This window comes from Macaca nemestrina, chromosome 18 (genome assembly GCF_043159975.1).
Source record: "Macaca nemestrina isolate mMacNem1 chromosome 18, mMacNem.hap1, whole genome shotgun sequence".
In the NCBI taxonomy this organism is placed as follows: Eukaryota; Metazoa; Chordata; class Mammalia; order Primates; family Cercopithecidae; genus Macaca; species Macaca nemestrina.
Genome location: NC_092142.1, coordinates 60,856,676 through 60,879,702, shown reverse-complemented (window position 1 = coordinate 60,879,702; position 23,027 = coordinate 60,856,676). Strand labels below are relative to the sequence as shown.

The 23,027-nt window shown below is 36.2% G+C and overlaps 1 protein-coding gene across 4 annotated transcripts in view; it reads left to right on the top strand.

The window, feature by feature from the left end:
* LOC105491484 (cadherin 8) overlaps nt 1–23,027 on the top strand; it is a 397,938-nt gene that overhangs the window by 235,336 nt on the left and 139,575 nt on the right. For all 4 annotated transcript variants that reach the window (XM_011757975.3, XM_011757976.3, XM_011757972.3 and 1 more), the window contains exon 8: nt 10,755–10,891. In XM_011757975.3, the coding sequence (XP_011756277.1) occupies nt 10,755–10,891 (137 nt within the window). The remainder of the gene's footprint in view (nt 1–10,754; nt 10,892–23,027) is intronic.

Genomic DNA, 23,027 nt, shown 5'->3' with positions numbered 1-23,027 from the left:
GGAATGATGTGTTTATCCTATTACTATAGTGTATATAGTGTGTAAATAAGCAAGCACTTCACTTGAATATAAATGCATCTCTAGTTTTAAGGTTGAGAGACCACCAGCCTAGGCAACATGGTGAAACCCCCTATCTATAAAACATACAAAGAAATATCTGGGCATGGTGGTGCATACCTGTAATCTCAGCTACCCAGGAGGCTGAGGCAAGAGGATCACTTGATCCTGGCAGGTGAAGATGGCAGTGAGCTGGGATCGTGTCACTGTACTCCAGCTTAGGTGACAGAGGGAGACCTGGTCTTTGGGGAAAAAGGAAAAAAAAAAAAAAAGAGCTAATAGACCATATTGTGCTCAACAGTTCATTTCCAGTATTTTCCAAACTCCTTATTATTTGCTAAATGAACCTTAATATCCAATTAAAATTTCAAATTATGTACACATTTATGACATTTTACAAAACCTAATTTGACATAGTTATACAGTACTTTAAAAATTAATTTTGGTGTGCATGCTTTCCTTAAACATTTTTTTTCTATATTGTAAATGATTTTTACCAAAATGGAAACCACTTATATAATCAAATATCACCATCTGCATAACTTTCCAACATTTAATAAGAGTTTATTATGTGACAGATACTATGGTCGAAATATTACACATGTTTCTCTTACTAACTTTATGACAGGGGAAATGCATGTTATCCCCATTTTACAACTATAAACATTGAGAGACAAGAAAGTCTATAATGGGCTACTCCACTAGATTATAGGAAGGATTAAATGAAAAATTAATATACAGGGTTTAGCAGAAAGGCCAAGAATTAGGAAAGATTCAATAAATGCATTAAATGTATTATTAAATATCAATACTGGATCTGGTCCTATGGTCTGGACTGTTACATTGTAAGATGCTTTTTCTATACTTCATCATCTCTATTCTGTTATCTATTAGTGTTTATCAACCTTGACTCTATTTCCTATGGAGAGAAGTATGACAGGCACGATCAACAGCTCCAAAAAGATACCATTCCAGAGAGGGGAAAGATTCTCTTCACTTCTAGATTGTCCTTGGCATTGCTGGGTCAATGTGGACCTGTGGACATTCATAGAAATTGATTGGGCTTCCTGTGTCCTGGGAGTAAGCCGTGAGGATCAAGGTCATCAGAAGGGCTTTGGTGTGAGAGAGTTTATCCTCATAACTCGTAACCTCCCGTCATAGAGAAGCACACACAAGAGATAAATCTCAGATAGCTACCAGAACTTCCAGATTCCATGTATTTCTAGAAATATTTAGTCATCTTTTGCTAATATTTATGTGAATATTTCTGATCCATTTGTTGTACTTGAATAATTACATAGGAATGGGTAAAAGAAAACAAGACAGAACTATTTTTAACTTGAAAAGCAATATAGATTAATTGAACATGTTACAAACATGCTATAGGAGTGTTTCTTCAAGACCTCTTCACTTCCTTTGCTTTCCATGTTCAAGTAATCACTATGCCTGGTTTATTTTACTTCCTAAGCTCAAACACCATCATCTCTAACTTGAATAGTGATAACAGCCTCATTTGCTCATCTCTTATCCTTTGATCTCCACACAGCTGCCAAGATGATTTCTACCTCAGTTTCAACCTGTGCTGCCCAATATGTGGCCACTAGCCAAATATAGCTCATTGAAATTTCAGAAAAATAATTTGAAATTACTGAAAATTAATTTAAATAAAATAAAAATTTTGATTTCTCAGTTACAGTAGCTAGATAGCTAGGGTGAAATAGCCACATATAGTTAGTGGTTACCATATTGGATAACACAGAGCATATTTCTACTACCATATAAAGTTCTATGCAATTCAGCTGTGGTTTAGATCATGTCACTTCTGAGTTTATATCATATCACTCCTCTTAATATTATGCACACATACAAACATGATAGTTCTATGATAGTTGGCACTAAGGGGCAGTCACTAAAACTTTGTTGACATTAAATAAAAAATCAAATTTGCAATGTAATCCTTTCACAGTGTGTAAAACTGCATTCCATTTTTACATTTTTTGTTACCACATCATCACATTTAGAATTCTCAGTAATGCACTATTATTTTCCTGGCTCCAGGGGAAAAAAAGTTCAAATTTCTCCAAAAGTATTATGTAAATATTGAAGAATTGATCATGAGGCAAACTGAATGTGGGATTTACTCTGGAGCATTTTCTTTTTTTTTTTTTTTTTTGTTCCAGTGTTACATAAAAGTATACATGTGATTATGGTTTCATTATGTTATTTTCTGAAAGTGTTTGTGGAACAAACTATAAAACAACACAAACACACTGAAGAAATGAGACCTGAAATGAATTGACATAGATTTGGAATCTGAGACTTCTATATTTACCCTAAATAATGTACAAGATACGTTGATCATGTTGAGTGAATTTGCTTCATCCTGTTGGTGCAAATAGCGAGTAGAAATATCACAAAATCATGACTCTTCATGTAGAGCCCACACACCAGAATCTTTCAAATATGTTTGTTGTTTTAAAAAAATCTGGATATTTGGCAGTGTCATCTACAAGTAATGATAAACACTCACTGTGAGGCCACGTTTTAAAGTACAAGGAAATCTTGAATGCGTACTCTCACTTGGGGCGTATTAACCTTTTAAGGCAATCCTGTTGTTCTCATTTTTTAGATGAGGTAATTGAAGTGCAGATATATAAATTGGCATAGCACAGAAGTTAGGAACAAAAGAGCTAGTCCCTGGAAAAGTCATCAGATGTTTCACACAAATTGCAGTAGAAAGAATGCAGTTCAGAATAACTTTTTTCACCTATTATTCGTTTATCTGTTGTGGTAATCAGTATGACTGCTGTGTACATTCCAGACTTAATTGCAGTTTGTTCGTGTTGTACTGGAGTCACAGGGAGTAAAAATGAAAGATCCACGACATTCGAAACTCTGTTCTGAAAATGTTGAAAGTGTTCTGCGTGTCTATTGTCACAGATTGATGTTTTTATTACAAAAAATCAAAAGTAATAGAGTGGGAGATGGAGGCTTTGTGTGGATATGTAGCATTGGGTATGGATTGACTGAAAGGAGGTAGGAGATGCTTTAAATAAATATATGTTAACAACAAAAAATCTAATGTAAATCCACACACACACACACAAAGAGGTGGAATTTTTGTGCCAAATATCAGTATGAAATGTATGCAGCTGGGCTGTGATAATTGAGGAAACGTATTACTCTGGTGAAGGTTTCTATTTAATATCAACAGTAGCAGCAATGCAGAAGTATGTTATTTCCCCAAAGCAATAATATTCAGTTGGCCATTTTGACTTATTGCCAACCACTACACCAGTGTATTTTCTTAAATTTACTTTTGATCTCTGCAAGCTACTCTGAATTGAATGAACTGGTGACATCAACTTGTGTCTGTGGTTAGTGTGCTGTGTATTAAATTACCATCTTTGAACCATCAGGAATTTTCTTGAATTTTTATCCTTAATTTCACAAAGTAAAGGGATCAATTTCTTAGCATTTACTTCCAAGAAATACTACTGTGGATTAGAGGAATGGTGATATTTAAAAGCCAATCTGGATACTTGTTGGATTAAAAATGAGAAAGTTTAAATAAGGCTCTTGTGAATATTGGTTATCAAGGACAATGCAGTTTCTAAACTGTATCTATTGCAGTAGAAAGGGACTGTCTATTTCTAAAACTTCCTTCGTTAGAATTGATATTAACATGACCCAAGGAGGCCATTTTCTCACATGCCACCTCCCATTGTGTTAATGAGAAGTTTCTTCTTACTGTGGCAGGAAGATGACTCTCCAATGTGCATGCTAGTCTTCTCAAAACTAGCTCTTCTGTCGAAAGCATTTCAAATAATTCTGCAAATGAGCAGCAAATCCAATACATGCACAATTCTGAAGAAATTAGAACAGAAACTTCAATTATAAAGATAAAAATACTAGATTTTTTTAAAACCTAAAATAAAACTCATTGCGCTTTTCAATATGAAAAGTAGGATCCAAATTAATGTTTTTCTTTCTCTTTTTCTCTCTGATCTATTCCCTTTTTTATTTCTCTTTTTCTCTCCCATCTATTCCTTTTCCTCATATTTTTAGTACTATATTTCACACAAAATAATATTCCATGCTTAATAATACATCCTTCTAGCAAGCCTTTTTTGAGTAACTTCAATAATTATGTGACGCTATATGAATCAAACATTCTTTCTTTGTGCTTAAAGAGCAAAGGTCAGGCAAATGTTTATACAAACATGGGAGAGAAAATTCTTAAGAAAGGGTCAACCAGCAAACTCTAGGGCCAGGTATAAAAGGCTCCTGTAGGTAAGATGTGAGCAAGGAAAACCAATATAGCTTCTCATCTCTTTAAGTCTATGCTCTATGGAGATATCTATAGTAACAGATATTTTGAAAATAGTAAACTCTGGTATAGACAAACACCACAAAGAATTTGGAAATACTTTTTTAGTGTCACATAAAGAATCCTGTCTTTCCCAAAGCTACTAAAACATGTGACTAGTAGTTCTTATTTATTTCTTTTCATTTTTTGATATTCATCTCCACAGTCAATATGGACTTTAAGAGAACTCTTACAGATTAAAGAATTGGCTCATCATTTATATGTATTTGTTTTTGTATCTAATGTGAATCATTTATCAACTCATTTACTGCAAAGCAATCCTTGTGAAGTAGATATTTTTTCCTATTTATAGATGAACATCTGAGATTAAGAGATGGCAAAAACCATAATTAGCTTTGCACCAACCTGAGAGTTTCAATGTTATTCCCCCAGGTTAGATTCCACTGAAGACTCTCTGGCTTCTCAGGTTGTTTTTATTCTATTTTATGTGGTGCCACTCAGAAGGATGCTGAGAGTCACAGGAAAACAAAGTGGCTTGAGGGTCTACTTCTGAGGTTTCTACCCCAAATCATGATGCCTGAGAAATTACATGATACAGATACCTTGAATTCTGAAATTTAAGCCATTACCCTAGAGTTGTTATTTTTAACCCACTCTTTTTTTAAAAGTATTTTCTGTGACTTGGCTTAAGGAAAGGGCCTATATCAGAGTTTTATAATGAAGTGTTGTCCTTTATTGATGCTACAGTTTTATCACACAGTGAAATGAGTAGGAAGAGAGGGGAGTAATTAAAATGGTGGAATGTATGGTGGCAGCTGTGAGGACCAGAAAAAAGCAGACTGAATCTTTGCAGCTAGAGATGAGGTTGGCATAGCTGTGGCATGGGGGTGGGGAAGAGGGTGATTGGGACAGCATTTGCATTCCAAAAATGGCATCCTTTCTGATTTTGTGATTAATCTTATAACTAAGATTAAAGGCTTATAGACTACTCAATATGAATACAAAAATCAACCTAATAAACCTTTGAATCTTCAATGATCAGTTCAAGGACAGAGATTTTGGTTAGAAAAGTTGGTGGAAAAAAAATACTGGTACCAGAAATGCAGAGATTGGTTCCTATTTATTCTCCCTTCCCAACTTCACCTTTCATCACTTAACCCAAATTCCTCTATTTTCCTGCTTCCACTAACATTAAGACCCGGATGAACTTCTTTAAGGACAGAGAAATAAAGAGTGAAAGAAAAACTACCTTGGACCTTAGAAAAAGTCAGGAAATCATCAATAGAAATCTTACTGTCTTTTCCTTATAAATAATGCTAACACTAAAGCTTTTAAAATACATGTTTATTGAGCTTTTGTTTTAGTGTCAGACCCGTAATAAGATTTTATAAGCATTACCTCATTTAAAGTTCATAAATCATGTTATAATCCCCATTTTACAGATGAGGGATCATTAATAACATGATTAAATCACATATATGCCAGTAATGAGACTAAGATGAGAACTCAGGCTAACAGACTGAGGACCCATGTTTTTTTGTGAGGAGACTATGAGTATGTGAGTGGCCTATGGACTAAGACTCTCCTGGCAGCCTAAAGAAACACACAGAAATCCAGGTCATGTCTTCAAGCAGCAGAGCAGAGTTTGTGAGAAAATGAAGGTGGATTTAAAGTTTATCCATAGGCCTATAAAGAACTTGAGAGATGGAAGCTTTTATTCTTTCACTTTCAGGGAAGGTCTAAATTCTTATCATCTTATTCAGTAAATCATCTTCACTTAGACATTGTGTTTTAATATTTAGGTGTCTAAGATATGTTCAAATCAGTATATTCCAAAACGAGAAAAATAATCACTTGTTATCCTCTGTTTTGTAGTCCATTTGGGCTTCTATACAAAATTCAAAATACAAAATAGACTGGATGGCTTATAAACCATATAGAAAATAATTTCTTCTGTTGGTGGGAATATGAATTAGTTCAACCGTTGTGGAAGGCAGTGTGGTGATCCCTCAGTTACCTAGAGACAGAAATAGCATTTGACCCAGCCATTCCATTACTGGGTATATACTCAAAGGAATATAAATCATTCTGTTATAAAGACACATGCATGCATAGGTTAATTGCAGCACTATTCACAATACCAAAGACATGGAATCAACTGAAATGCCCATCAACAATAGACTGGATAAGGAAAATGTGGCACACATATACCACGGAATACTATGCAGCCATAAAAAAGAATGAGATCATGTCCTTTGCAGAGACATGAATGGAGCTGGAGGCCATTATCCTTAGCAAACTAATTCAGGAACATAAATCCAAATACCACATGTTCTCACTTATAACAGGGAACTAAATGATGAGACATATGGACACATAAAGGGGAACACTGGGGCTGGCTAGAGGGCAGAAGAAGGGAAGAGGGAGAGGATCAGAAAAAATAACCAATGGATACTAGGCTTAAGACCTGGGTGATGAAATAATCTGTACAATAAACCCCCATGACACACGTTTACCTACGTAACAAACCTGCACATCCTGCACATGTAACTCTGAGCTTAAAATAAAGATAAAACAAAGAAATGAATTAATCGAAATTCTGAAGGTTGGGAAGTCCAAGATTAGCATGCCAGTGTGATCGGATTCTGGTAAGGGCCCGCCTCTGGGTTGGAGACAATCAACTTCTCACTGTGTCCTCACAATGGAGGAAGGGGGCTTGCTAGATCCCTGGGGTCTTTTTTATAAGGGAACTGATTTCATTTGTGAGGGCTTCACATCCTAATCACCTCCTGAAAGGCCCACCTTCTAACACGATCACCTTGGGAGTTAGGATTCAACATATGTATTTTGGGAAGCACACAAACATTCAAATAATAGAATGTTGTGTCTCAGTTTGGAGTTCAGAAAATTGAGTACATGTGTAGGCATTCAAGGATGTCACCATGATACAAATGATATGAGAGCCCTTCACACTGTGTCACAGTGTCAGCACACACATGTTGGTGAAGTGTGCCACACCTATCATCTCATGTGATCTTCACAGCAATCTTGTTAGCCAGGGACTATTACTATCCCCATTTTATGCATGAATAAGATAAGCCCTTTATGTGGTTGGTATATACATGGACTTCACAATGACTCAGATGTGAGTATTCATTCTGGTTCCGCTGTTTTAACAGTTGTGTTACCTAAAATGTCCTAGTCTCTAAGAGTTTTATTTTTCTGTTATTCATTATATAAGAAACCAAGAAAAGAAGGGTGGGAGAAGGAAAAGGAATCTAGCACTGTGCTTGGTACAAATTTGGTGTTTCATGCATGCTTGTTGACCAAAACGTTGAGTCAGAATTTTTGTGCTGTTTAGTCATTCTTGGGAGCTGTTATCATAAAGTCTACTAGGCAATAAAATGTGTGAAATTTCTATAGAAGCAGTAGGAGTTTTCCAAAATAGTTGAGGTAGACTTTAAAGTGAATTTTAAACCAAGTCATTTATTTCCCATCAAGTTCCTTCTATTGTGTAATCTGGTAATATTATGACATTCCTACCTCTGATCTCACTAAAGGGCTGTATTTATAGACTATTTTATAAATTCCTGTGACTCACCCCATAAAGTCTGTCATGAGCTGGAACTTTAAAAAATGAGAAAAATATCTCTGCCTTTGTTAGAGTTATAGGAGTTAAATAACACACTTCTTTTTTTTTAAGTTTTCTGCCATTTATAAATTGCTAAGGAAGGGGCATTCTTTGCTACCTTCTAAATAGGGAAGTTTATTAATACATCATTTCATGAGAGATGAAGATGACGACGATGATGATGAGCCTATTTTTAGTACATACTAAGTGCCAGAGATTGATTTAAGCTTTGTTTTTAGTCTTCACAACTGTTTCTGGGATATAAATAATTCTTATTTCACCAGCAAATAAATTGAGGCTCAGTGAATTTACTAATTATCCCAGAAACAGCAATACATAAGTAATAGAGATAAAATTTGCTCCAAATCTGAGTTCTGCATGACACATATCTGAATAAGGGATTAACAAACAGCAACATTTTTTTTTTTTTTATGCCAACTTCCAAATACCCCGTTGTTGCTCCCATTGCTTCCCTGGGGCTAGAAATTCTAGGCAATTACTGGACAGCAACCAAATAGCCATGGAATGTGTTTCTGATTTGGGATTCATGAGTATCAGTGATTAGACTAATTCTTGTTTACTGTGGCCTCTGGGAAATTGGTTGACGCATGGATGTGTGAAATATCGGCAGTGAGATAATAAAATTACTAGAACCAGAAATGCCTGCAAAGTTTATTTATGAATATAATGCAGAAAGTGATAATTAATCCTCTGGACATTTTTTAGCTCTTTTAAGAGTCAGAGTGTACATGATATCTGAAGCAAAACACATGTCTGTTTAGTTATTTTACAGTTAAACTTGGAATATCATTGGTTGAATCAACCATCATTATTCCCCAGGAAAATGGCTTTTGGTCTTCTTTCCATAATACAACACATTTAAACACTTTGCCGTAAACACATCCTCATGTTCAGGATTTTGTTGAAAGCACTGTTAATTCACCTGTCTCTCAGTTCTTAAATTCTCTCTGAATTTCTCCAGTATCCTGGGGATTGGGGATGGGAGTGATTTGTAGATGCCTAGTGTATAGGTACAAGTCAGTGTCTTAGTTTTTATTTGTAGTTAAGTCATTACTAAATGGGCAGTTATTATGTCATTTTATAATAATTTTTTTTCAAATGATTTCTCAATACACAATTGTCAATAAAATTAAATCATTTTAACTATTATTCCAAATCTTTTAATTATGCTTTTCTTTGGTGGGCAGGATTTAACAAGAAGGTCTTTTTACAATGGCCTTTGAATCTAGTATAAATGATATGCATACCTTCTCTAGTGAAAAAGAAATAGCTAAAAGGAGAAGGAAAAATCCGTTCATATATCTATCTGTACCTATCCAACTATCTAACTAGTAACTTGCTGTATAGGTTATTTATCTAGCCATCTTTATAGGTAGGTATAGATATAAATTGGTAGATGCATATTCGTATACATACATATAAAATGTTTTCAATGAACTCTACTAAAATGTTAACTGCAAAATTATAGTTGGAGGATTATGGAAAATTTACTTTTTTATTTTCTTATAATGACATAGTCTTGTTTTTTGTCATATAATAAGTATCTATAAAGAACATGTATAAGAAATATGCTCAGTGTTAACTGGCATGGACCATGCTTCAAATTTGAGTTTAATGAGTATCAATGAATAGAGAGATTTCATGTGCACTTCCTAAGCCATTCACTCAATCATGAAGGCCTTCTTCAGTCTTTCTTCCTGAAATGCAATTGCATACATCTTTCTTTGGGCCTCCATCCTATCCTGTTTTAGTGCATCACTGCTTATTTATGGGCCAATCTTTCTAAGTCTGCCTTGTAGTCTTTAAAACGTAAAGATTATTGGGTCCAGCATTCCATAGCCAGGAAACTAATCTTGGTGTATAAAAAAGGTATTAATAAATGTCATGAGAAAATAATTTCTTTTCTTTGTCTTGATACTACCCTGATACTTAGTGGTCCTGAGAAGCAGTTTGCTCTAGACACCACACATCTCACGTATTTTCTTATCTGAACGAGTTTGCTTGATAAAAGAACTACTAATATGTCCGTTTGAAATTCTTAATTTAGTAGACTGTAGTGTTTAAATATGTTAAAATATAGATTCTAACTTTTAAAAAACATTAACTATAGAATAAACAACTATTTAAAAACAACCATGGAATCAACAACTATCCAATTTCTATGGACTGAGATTAATAGAAAACCTAAATACACACTTAAAATGAAAACAAAACAAAACAAAACAAACAACCACTGCCACCAACAAAATGAAATCCCATAAATTCAGTACAGTCAAATGAAAGTTTAACAAAATACATATTTTATTTGAATGGACATACATAACATGTTGCCTAGTGCCATCCTGCTTTGGGCTTGAATTCATTGTTTTATATGATATTTCGTGGCAACTGCTAATTATCATAAGCTGTCCAATAAATGTGATGGATTGTCCAATTAACTCTTCATCAGCATCCATTTTTGAAGATGCTATCTATTGAAACTGATGGCAGTTTATGACCTACATGTTGCATATGTAGCTAATTGCTCCTTGGACAATAATTATTAAGTTTCTTGTGCCTCATTCAGTCATTTTGTTTTATACATTATGATGCCACTGAGTTTCCCAATTCATTTGACTTCACAACTATGGCTCTCCAAGGATTACTAAAGGTCTGCTGTGGAATGTATGGATCATATAAACATTGAAGTAGATTACAGATGTGTCTGTTTTGTAGGTTTTCCATCGACCGGCACACTGACCTGGAGAGGCAGTTCAACATTAACGCAGACGATGGGAAGATAACGCTGGCAACACCACTTGACAGAGAATTAAGTGTATGGCACAACATAACAATCATTGCTACTGAGATTAGTAAGTGCCTGGGTTTGTTCATTTCTTCCTTGTGTGACTGAGTTCAATTTATGCCTATTAATAACGTGATAAGCAGCCCCTGTTTCTGTTAGATACCTTGCCATTGGAACTTAGTTTATTGTTCCCAAGGAGCCTTTGAATGTATCATCTCAACACAAAATAACTTACACCGTGGTGAATTACTGAAATGTTTCAGGATATGTGAGAAGGAAACATTCTTATATCCGTTATTCAGCCATTAAAAACAATGTTTTGCATTTTAAAGGAAAAGGAAAAGATTTAGTATAAAACAGTGGATAGCTGGGCACGGTGGCTCATGCCTGTAATCCCAGCACTTTGGGAGGCCGAGGCAGGTGGATCATGAGGTCAGGAGTTCGAGACCTTCCTGGTTAACACGGTGAAACCCCTTCTCTACTAAAAATACAGAAAAATTAAGTCAGCGTGGTGGCGGGTGCCTGTAGTCCCAGCTACTCGGGAGGTTTAGGCAGGAGAATGGCATGAACCAGGGAGGTGGAGCTTGAAGTGAGCTGAGATTGCACCACTGCACTCCAGCCTAGGCGACAGAGCAAGACTCTGTCTCAGAAAAATAAAAAAAAAAAGTATGTAAAAAAAGTCAAGAACTGTACATTATAATTTAAATAAATGGACACACATATACATATAGTATAGTACATACAGTATAGAAACAATTACATATTTAAATCATACATATGCACACATACATGTGGAAAATATAGACGGAAGCTTTATCAATATTATTTTGGGTAGGAGAGATTATAGATAATATTTTGTTTTGTTTTTTACAATCTAATGTATTTTACACAGTAATCATGGAATGTTTAAAATTATACCAATATAAATCCACTGTAATCTTTTTCATAAATTTTGTGAAAACATTTGAGTTATTTTATTATAGGGGAGGAGAGTCTAGGGTTGTTAAAATAACATGTTAATCTTTTTATTTTATTTTTTTTTCTTCTTTGCACTTGATAAAACTATGATGGAGTCTCTAAACAATAGCTATATGGTGAAATTTGGTGCCACACTGTCTTTGAGAGCTTACATCTACTTTATCAACTTTAGTCACACAAAAATATGAAAAAGGGACGTGATGTTCATTTTACTTCCTAGCAAAATACATGTTTCTTATCATCCGAATATCTTCTTTTTATAAAGGACTGGATGAATCCTTCGAAGTTGTACACAAATTCAGAGACAATAAATTCCAAGAGAGTTGGGGTAAAGGTAATTTGAAAAAGAAAATAAAAATCAATGTTAAGAAAGATTCATGGGCACACATACCGTATAGAGAAATATAGATGATAATTATAGGAAATGTGCCCTAAAATCCACTCTACTCTCTGGCAGCTAATGTGAAAAAGGGGAAATATCTCTGTGAAAAATGATTAATTTATTTGTATTAAAAAAAGAGTAATCCGTGTGTTCAGGAGACAAACTTTTTTTTTTTTTTTTTCTGGTTTTGTGATGTGAGGAAAATGTCCTCTACCAAGGCTTATAAAAAGAACTCTTGTGTGAAACAGTGAAAATTCAAGAGCGAAGAATATTTGTTTCTTATAGCAGCCTTGAGTGCAGGGAGAGAACACGAAGTCAAGTTGATATGTAGTTTCCACGCTACCAAACTCTGGCTCTGGATAGAGACAGAGCTTTGGAAACTTTGGTGTTTTTCCTGCCTTAGGAGTAGTATTTTCTTCCCTAGTGTCTTAACCTGATGGTAGTTTCCCCTTGTAGCATGAAGAGAAGAAGCAAATAAAGCATGCCATCTGGTGATTCTGGTTTATTAGAAGTGTCAACCTCATTTAGAAATATGTAGACATAATTTTTTAATAATTTACCATGTTGAAGCCTGATTATCACCTTAAGCTTCTCAGAAAAGCTGTATCTATTTATATGATTTAAGGCTTTATAAAAAGCTCAAAAAAAACCCAGTCTTCTTTAATGTGTATAGTCAATAACTACTTTTAAAGAATTTTCTCATATACTGAAAACACAATCTAGTAGAGTTAAACTTAATTGATGTTACCTTTGAGATAGATCTCTCTTTCTGTTGCCCAGGCACCATCATAGCTCACTCACTCCACCCTCTATCTCCTGGGCTCAAGTGATCCTCCTGCTTTAAACTCCCCAGTGTCTGGGCCTACAGGCACAAGCCACCATGCCTGGCTAATTATTGTTTCTTTTTTTTTTTTTTTTTTTTGGAGAAACAGGGTCTCACTACGTTGCCCAGGCTAGTCTCAAGCACCTCACCTCAACTGATCCTCCTGCTGGGATTATAAACATGATCCACACACAAGGCCTATGCCACCTTTTAAAAATGAGATAGATTCCTTTACTTAAATATCCATCAAGGTTTATCAGTTATCAGCAAAATGTGCTCAAAGCAATGAATACACAGAGCATTTGCTTAAGAAACATTTCAGGACAATCCAGAAACAAAGTACTCATTTTTGAGAAATCCTAGACAAGAAAGACAGATAGCAAAACAGCTGCTCCAGGGCATTGAACTGTTAGCTGCAGGGTGACAAGGCTACCAAGCTAAGTCGGGGAAGATGTTCATTGGCTCATTCATTCAATCATTATTTATTAAGTCTTTACTATCACTAAGCACTCATCTAGTGACTGAGGATATAGCAGGGAGTAAAGTAGGCATAAATCCTGCTCCTCTTGGAGTTTTCTTTCTGGTAGCACCTGGGACTACCTGCATATCAAAGGGTAAATTGGAACCTGCTGATATATGCATAAAGAAAGGCACAGAGGTAAGAAAGAAGATGATGAATGTTGAAAGTTCAAGCAATTCCACATTGGTGCTGTGAAAATAAATGCAGCTACTGACCTCCTTCAATGAGGATATGATATTAAAAATTACTTCAAAATACCTATGAAAAAATCAAGACTTTATGTATATTAGTAAAATTACTAGCTAAGATTTTTAAGTGGTATTAATATTATTATTATAAACACAGTATAACCAAATAACTGAAAATATAAAACGTAGATGAGATAAAATTTTCTGAATGTTTTTAGAGAAGTGATTCAATCATGTCTCAGATTCAGGTTTACAGTTGGCTCCATATGGAGAACAAACACAGTGTACCTGTGCTCATATGCTGAGCCTCAGGCTTGCTCAGGAACCACAGAGAATTTAAAATATGTGCCCAAACATACATTGATTCCGTTCAAATCAGTGTTGATGGGAGTTGTCTCACTTTTTCTTTTTACTTTTTGTCAGAGATTGAAAACTAAAACCACACAGGTGCATTTTGGCCAAGAAACAAGCTTAATTCATGTTAAACATCTTAAGAAATGTTAGACTCTAAGCTTAAAAATCTGTCTGACTTTGTTTGAATTTTTGCAGATTTCTTTCTTAGAACAAACAAGGGTGAGAATACAAAAGAGAGCTTTAAATTTTAGCTGCGAACTACTAGCTGGGGTGGCATAAATTTGAAAACTTTAAGCGTACAATTAAACCACCTTTGTTCTTGATCACAAAGGGAAGTAGAAATCATAAGATCACAGAGAAATTTGAAAAATGGAAATTACTATGAACATAGCTTAGAAACTTGTTTTGACTTGGTTTGATTATTTAGCCCATCATATGATGTTTATCTTCCAAAGCCACACACCATGTCTTGGGGGAAAAAAAAATATTAAAGGGAGATTTATAGAATTCATCTGAGAGGAATATTTAAAACCATTCAGAATAACAGAACCCCATAGGGGGAGGTTCTAATAATGATAAAGAAATCGTCATTCCAGGGAGAACAATTTAAAATGACTCTCAGAATGCTATCTCATCAGACAAAAGATTTAAACAAATGAAATTAGGCTAAAAAATGGATTTTAGCGAAGTCCATCTGTTATCTCTTAATGAGAATGGAGATGTCATTCTTTATCCTCTTGTGTCAGATTCACTTAACTGAGGCTGAGATGCTTCACTGTGTTTATTACCCAAGTATTTCAGTGGTAGTAGATCTAACTTGTCATCATGATCAACTGGCACATCTTATCACTTGAGCTGGCAGGTGGATGTCCATGTGCTAACAAGAGATTAGGCTTGTATAGTATATCTCTGCTAACTGTCTCTGCTAGTAGTAAGCCCATTCCCTGAAACTACAGTGCATGGCTGCTGTTTACCATGATAATGAAGATTTAAGGTAAATGTAGCTGAATAATGAAAACAATGAGAAAATAAACTGAAAAAGCCCTTAAATGCGTTTAATTCTCATAATGTTTGCTGAAAAGTGACTACTATTATTATAAGCATTTACCAGGCAAAGAAACTCAGATACATGTTTCAAAATTTCATAAATTTCAAAATTTCATAGTGGGCAAGGATGGGAGTGGAGGTACAGGATCAGACCTTTGTTTAACTGCAGAATATATATTCTTAAACACCGTCCACAGAAACCTCACTTCTATCTTCTTTCCTCTTTATCTTCTTGCTCAATTTTAGCTTCCGATACTGCTACATCATTTCCTGAATCAAGTGAATGAAACCATTTTTCTGTGCAAAGCAAAAGGCTAGGGCAAGGACAAGGGTGCGGTGAAGGAATGAACAAGCACGCAGTTTATTACGGAGAGTAAGAATATTGCCTAATAAACAGCAGAGCTCTGGAACTTCTAAAACCAGAATCCAAGTCCTATTTTATAGATTAGGAAACTGAAGAACATAGAATAGAGAACACAGCATAGTACATTTTAGGAGACTGTTTTTCAAAGCAGACCATTGATTAGAATTGCCTAGAAAATTGTCTAAAACAAATAAAAAATAGTCCAGACTTCATTTGAAACCTATTAAATTAGAAACTCAAGGGAGAGTTTCAGGAATTTACTTCTCACAACTTCTTCCTTGTTTCCCTCACCATGCACATACACATACACACACACCCACACCGCCCCCCCCCCCCACACAAATATACGATCATTAAAATTTGACAATACTGCAAAGAGAGGCAAAGAAAGATGAGGCATTATTGGTTTGTTTGGTCTTTTTTAAAAGAATTTTCCCATGCTGACTATAACCATAGGACAGTAAAGTATACTGAGAATGTGGGAATCAATTTGCTTAGAACAGACTCTCTGCAGGGGCATTGTAGATGCACTGAATGCTCGTTTTAAAGTGTCCTTCACAGAGAACGTGATGGTGTGGAATGGAAAGTTGCAACGCTCTCTGACACTCTGTACCTGGGAGCAGGCAATTGGCATGGCATTTGCAGAAAGTACATGACTATTGGTTACCTGAAAGTATTTCAAAGCAGGAAGCATATAATTGCCCATTAAATTAATCTCTTTGAGTTAGTGATCATGCATTGCTCTGGCCCACTACAGCGGGCTGCACACATTATTGCAAATGAAGCTTTTCGATAATGATGGTTAAATCTCCCAGGGAAAACACTAGTTTTATAGCACTTAAGCATTGTTTTTTCCTGGCATGGGGCCCAGTTGCCAGAATAATTGCTTTGTCCAACCCAGGCTACTTAGAAAAACATATATCTTTATAGGCAGTTCATTGTTTAGAGCAATCTTGGGTTCTGGAGTTGGATGGAGTTGGAGTCCTTGCCACATTTTGATCATATAACCTTGGGTACATTATTTCTTATTTTACTCTCAGTTTCCTCATCTGTGAATGGAAATGATTATTCTTTAAACTTGTGGGTATAGTGAGAATTGAAATAAAAATGTTAGTACTATGTCTCTTAGCAAATAATTTACCTACAATCTTAAGAAAGTGATGGAGACATGGTGTATGTTCTTATGGTTAACACAGCCCTTAAGCTGGGCTTTGAATCACGGTTTCATTTAAAATTATTTATTTAATTTTTTGTCTGTTCCCCTTCCCCTTTCCACAACAAAATAGTTGGTAATTATGGCCTGTGTGTTGCTTCTAGCTGCAGTTATGTTTCTGCATTGCATAGCCAATATGTTTGTTCATTGACCTTCTTCTTGCCCTTGGTTGAGGCATGGTAGATTGATCAATGGCTAAGAAACGGCCCTCATAATGAGGCAGGCACATGCTTACTAAAGACTTTAGATTTTATATCAAGATTGTGCTTAATATATATCCATCTCTCTCTATTGCCTATGACATAGAGCGAGAGCTCCGTAAAGATCAATAGCCATTCCCTTGTGCGGGGTGAAGTGGTGATAGTTGCAGAGAAGCTATTATTGAGTTAGATAACACTCATGGAAGAGAAGAGGTGATAAGAGCCTAAAGTGGGCAGTGAAATTTAGGTACAGAGGTGGTTAAGGGACTCCTAAATATCACACAGGTTGCAGCAGTAAGACTGATAAGCCTGTCTGGGAATACAGTCATGTGACAAGTTCCTATCTAGGTCCCTCACTTTAGATAGGCATGCAGGCAGTCTAAGCTGGAGATCATTGTTCTTAGCAAAGAGAAACACAGTGAAGGAAAGTGAAAACTAAAATATAAGAAAGCGAAAGGGAAGCTACAGGTTCCTGGGGAGGGAATCAGAATCCAAAGCATGATTTCCTACAGGGAAGAATGGGGGTCCATATCCTTCCAAGTCCAAAGAAATAAGTGATGCAGGCACAAAATGGATGTAATTCTGCACATAGCCCATGTCAGTTTTATTCTAATCATTGTGACTCTCTGGCTATCCCTGCAACGTAGGTAGCAGTAGACTTGACTTGGGAATTTCTCCCTGATTTTTACTTTGTTCTGCAACCATTCTACTAATTTTCTCCTACCACCTCTTCCTTTCATCTTTCCTGCCCTTGTTCCTTCTAGTTTACTTAGAAAGAACATGTGGATTGAGAATGGAGGAACAGATTTTAGCCAGGCATTCCTTTAGGATGTCAGTGTGATTAATAGCCTCCCAGTCCCAAGCTAAAAAATAAGAGTAGATAAGAGGACTTCTATACCTACGTCTTGCCCTTATCACTCTTTATAAACCACCCTCTCCAAAGCCACAACAGTAACTCTTACTGTCAACAATTATAGACAAAATATAGAAAGAAGGTAGGCAGAAAAGAAAACATGAATGCTAGCTTTTCAGGTGCAAGTTGCTGCTAACTGGCCACTCATAGCAAATGGTCATCTCCAGGTTTGGAGTACCAGATAAAAGGAAGTAGGGAAAACCCTAGATATCTGAACAGATTTTAAAGATAGGATAATATTGGGTTGATTTAACCCTCAGGCTTTGGTTTTCTTTAGGGATGGAGAAGTCATTAGGACTTGGAGGAGAAAATGAAGTTATCAGTCCAGCAGTTGAAGGGAAAAAGATAGTGGTTAAGTATCCAGGCTGGTAAATCTGTTTGCTAGGTGAGAATCATTGCTTTTTCACTTATCCATGCTCACTCTGTCGTTAAGCTACTCAACTTCTTCTGTGGTGGCTTAGTTTTGATATCTATAAAATGAGTAATGCATTTTTTAAACTTTTGTTCTAAGTTCAGGGGTGCATGTGCAGGTTTGTAACTTAAGTGAACTTGTGTCCTGGGGGTTTGTTGTACAGATTATTTCGTCACTGAAGTATTAAGCCTAGTACAATGGGGAATGTGCTGGTGCACCTTTAGAAATGTGTGATGAAGAGCAAATATATTTAAGTGCTATAATCTTGCCTAACTTAAGGCAAACTTGATAATAATGTCAATGCTAATATCAATTTTATCATATTAATCATAATATGAACTCAATTCTATCATTATTGTATAATTAAAAAGAATTTGCCAAAAAGTGACCATGTTTGTCATCAAGCAAAACTATCCAACTTAATCCAAGAATCTCTCAAATTGTTTGTTCAAGAATGTATCATTTTGGGATTATTTGAGGGACATAATTTTCCTCAATTATGTATATACAATAGGAGCATCTTCTTTCCTCTGTCAGTCCCAAGTATCCTAGCCAGGTTGGCAACTTTAAAAACTCTTTCCTCATCCAAAATCAAGGTCATAGGCATTGTTCTATAACAACTTTTTTTTTATAGCAATAGAAGTTATTAGTTAAGGACATAAACTGTTGAGTTATAGTAGAGGTTATTAGTCAGGGACATAAGCTATGAAGTCAAATTGCCCCAGCGAAAACACTGGGTCGAACATACATTAAATGTGTGACTTAAATAGCTTATCCAATCTCTGTAAGTCTCAATGGCTATATTTGAAGTTTGTTATGGAGTTAAATGAGATAACACAGGCAAAGTGCATAAACAGAGCCTAGCTTATGGTAAGGACTCGATATTCTTTGTGTTTTCTCTTTCATCCCCCTGCCTTCCCTTTTCTATCCTCCTCTCTATCCTCTTTCAGGTGAAACCTGGTGCTTGCCAACTTTTACATCCCTTATCATCTCAGTCCTATATCTAAAAGATTGTATTTGTCATTCATTTTCTTCCTTTATTCAAACCACTTGGGCTTAGAGAGAAAGAGGGCTCAAATAGTCATATGGAGATGGTAATATGTATTAATTCACTTTTGCTACGTATTACATCATGACACAATTTGGTGGCTTAACCTAATGTTTTTCTTCTGGTTCTCTGGAGCAGCTGGGCAGTTCTTTTGGTTTGAACTGATTTTGGTACTCTTTCTGGTCAGCTGATGGCTTATGTGGGACTGGAAGTCAATCTTGGCCTCATATATTTATATGGTGGGCTGTTTAGTCCAGGGTGTCTTAGCAGACAGCTTGTCTCTCATCCTCTAGCAGGCTAGCTTAGCTTTTTAATTATGTTCTCAATGTTACAAGAAGCAGCAAAGCAACAGGAAGCCCCATTGAGTAAGCACTTTACAAGCCTTTATTTGCATCCTGTTTGATAATAGTTCATTGACCAAAACAAGCCACATGATCAAGAGCAGATACAAGAGCTAGAGAAGTGTCATCTCTTGAGGAGAGGAGTTAGAAATAATATGGCCATTTTTTTTTTCTTATTAATAATATACTTCAGACTGGGAGGCTGAATCTCAGTATGTAGGACTGAGGGATGTTAAATTGTAGTTTCCACATAATTACTCTCCTGCCTTCTTTCCAGAATCTTCTTCTCAGGATAATGCATGCATAGTCAAAATCCTTTGCTCCAACCCCTTATTTATTTGGCCAAAAGGATTGAACAATATTTCTCTTTTTATTATTTTGTCTTCATTTTTATTTTATTTTTTATTTATTTCTTTAAAATTAGAGATGGGGTCTCCCAATTTTGGTCAGGCTGGTGTCAAACTCCTGGGCTCAAGCAATTCAGCTGCTTTGGTCTCCCAAAATGCTGGGGTTACAGGCATGGGCCACCACACTATAGGTGTGTGTGGACACAATCTTTCTAACAGCCACCAATTGGTTAACTATAGATTCTTTATAATTTCATCTTAAATAGCTATTTGTATTAACTCATTATATCTGTTAATGCATTTTAATGCTCAGAACAACTTCTGCTGCATACATGCTACTGTAAGTGTTAGCACTTACTATTTATTATCTCCTGATAACCTGGTTGGATCTGGTTCCTTTGTTACAAGTTCTCACTTTGTTTTACGTGTTTATTTTATTTTAAATGACTGTTCAATGCTTATAACACCTACGAATTTGGTTGAGGTTTTGAAAATAAATTTCTAAGGGGAGAAATGGTTACATTCCCTGTTCTCATGTAGCATTTTATTATTGCTTTATCCTGCGGGCCTACCATAGTGCTTTGGGGCTCCCAGTAAATATTGGTTAAATGAATGAGTGAATGAAGAAAGGATATAATGAATTAGTATAATGAGGGAGTACCCTGATGATTTCTAACTCCAAACAGACACTATTAATTGATTGGCAGGGAGGATCTTTGTTTTAATATACCCCACACAGCTCTTTGTTAAAAATCCCATGCAGATAGGCACACATGCATTATGGCTTTTATGGATCTTTATAAGTCTTTTTTTTTTTTTCCTGAGTGATTGAAGCTGAGACAGAAAGGGCAGAAAGAACTGTGCTCTCCTTGTAGAAAAATTGTGGGGCACTGACTGCGTTCACAGGGAAGGATCCCCACAGAATATTAACCAATCTTGGGAGTTAGAGACCATGAGAAAGGTGCTGGCAGAGAGGAGCCTCAGGTCCCCTGTCTGTCTCCCTAAGGAGTCAGGCTTCTGATCTTGGAACCTTGATTTTTCTTCCCTTCTGAGAGCCTGGAGGCAAGCCCTGAATAATGCCAGCCCACACTTCATTACCCAACAAGCCCGTTTATCAGTTAGTCTGATCTGTATTGAACAAATGCAAGCAGGTTACAAAGCAGCAAAGCCGAAAGAATGAAAATGCAGCACGTTTTCTGATTCCAGGAATCCCTAATCCAAAGCTTAGAGACAGGGGCTAAAAATAGGCACCAATTCCATCCTTATCCACCCTCACCCACCTGGCATTTCAGTACCGGGTCAGGTAGCCCTTTAGCCAGATGGTGGACATTTAAATGATAACTTGGTTTCCATCTAATTTGGGCTGTCAGGGTGTCAGTTACTCTACTCACTTACTTGTAGTGCTGATATTTTCTAATTCCTAGAGCCTCTATAGGACAAGGAGTCATATCACATGTCACCCAAGTTCAAAGGTTTTGCTATGTGTCACAAGAATAGTTACGCCCGCTCCTTTTATGGCTGCCAATTCTATCCACCCTGGAATTCAAATTAGCTAAGAAAAAAGAAACTGATATCCTTTGAGCAGCATCTTTGGGCCAGGCACTGTGTAGATCTCTTGAGAAGCTCTGTCTATTTCAGCCTCACTGAACTCCTTGGAGGAATGATGAGGAACTGTACTCTGAGATGTGGAACCAGTGCCACAGGCCCACAAAGCCAAAACTCACAGAGCAATTCTTGCCAGAAACATAGTACTCCCATCTTCTCATATCTGTATTATTTCTCTAAAATTTTATAAACAATACACAAATACCCAATACAGATAGGATTCAGCTTATTTCTGTAAGTTTTCCATGTGCACCAACTGTGCGTTAAGAGGTGAGCACTTAGAAAACAAGACATGGCCCCTTTAAGCTTTGCAAAGTGGAGACAACAAACTAGAGACATGCATTTAAAACTCTAGCAAATCGTTCACACAAAAAAGTCATGTATGTAGTGTGGCATAGGGTGAGATTCTTCCACTACATGGGAGAGATTCTCTGTGAAGATTCTCTGTAGGAGTTTTCATCAGCATTGGGAAGTAGCAGTAAGAGATGCATTTAAAAATTAGAAAATGGCTTGATCAAGAGGAGAAGAGCTTCGGATATCTTCTGAAGATGAGGGGAATCAGGAATGTGAAGTAGATATGGCTAGAAAGTTCAAGTAAAGCCTATTCAGTTAGGTGATACTATGGTTGCCTTTGGGTGCCATATCAAGGAAATAATCTCATTCCCCACATTAAAACAGCCCATCAAATGCATTGAAAGAGGAAAATATATGGTCCAGGATATTAGCATTCAAATTCAGGAGCAGAATAAGTTATGAATGGAGTAGTGAGTCTATGACATAGAGAATAGGAAAAAAAAAAAGGTGTTTCTTAATTTTTTGGTGCGTCAGAATCACCTGGAGGGCTTGTTAAAGCATAGCTTGCTGGTCAGGAATTTGTATTTCTAACAAGTTTCCATGTGAGGCTGATGCTGCTGGTCCAGGGACCATGCCTTGAGAACCATAGCTATAATCCCTGCAGTCTTAATTCATACTAAAACTAAACCTGCTTTAGAGATGGAGTTTGAGTAAACAGAAATTGGCATCTGGTTAAAACTAACGAGGAAACAAGAAAAGCAAATTCTGCTGGAGATCATAAGCCTTGACAACAAGGACAAATATAATTAGAATTAAAAGTGTTGCAGCTTACTGTGTGCTAGGCAGCATTTTAACCCTTTCTGTGCTCTTTGGCATGTTTCATTTTCACAATAGCTGTATGTATTAATGCCCTCAGTTAATTCATCTAATAAAGATACCAGAGCTCAGCCTCATTGGATTTAATCCTAGCTTTGTCTCACTTTTCAGACTAATTTCTAAACATTTTGCATCTCAGTTCTCCTAGGGAGAACCCAATTGCTATTAAGACAGACCATGAGTGATACTAACAAATCAGATTACGGAAAAGATGGCCCAACTTTTCCACAGCCTTCCTTCATCCAGTTTGTAAAAGAGTTTGGAACACAATGAGATACTATTGGTAGACTTTCATCCC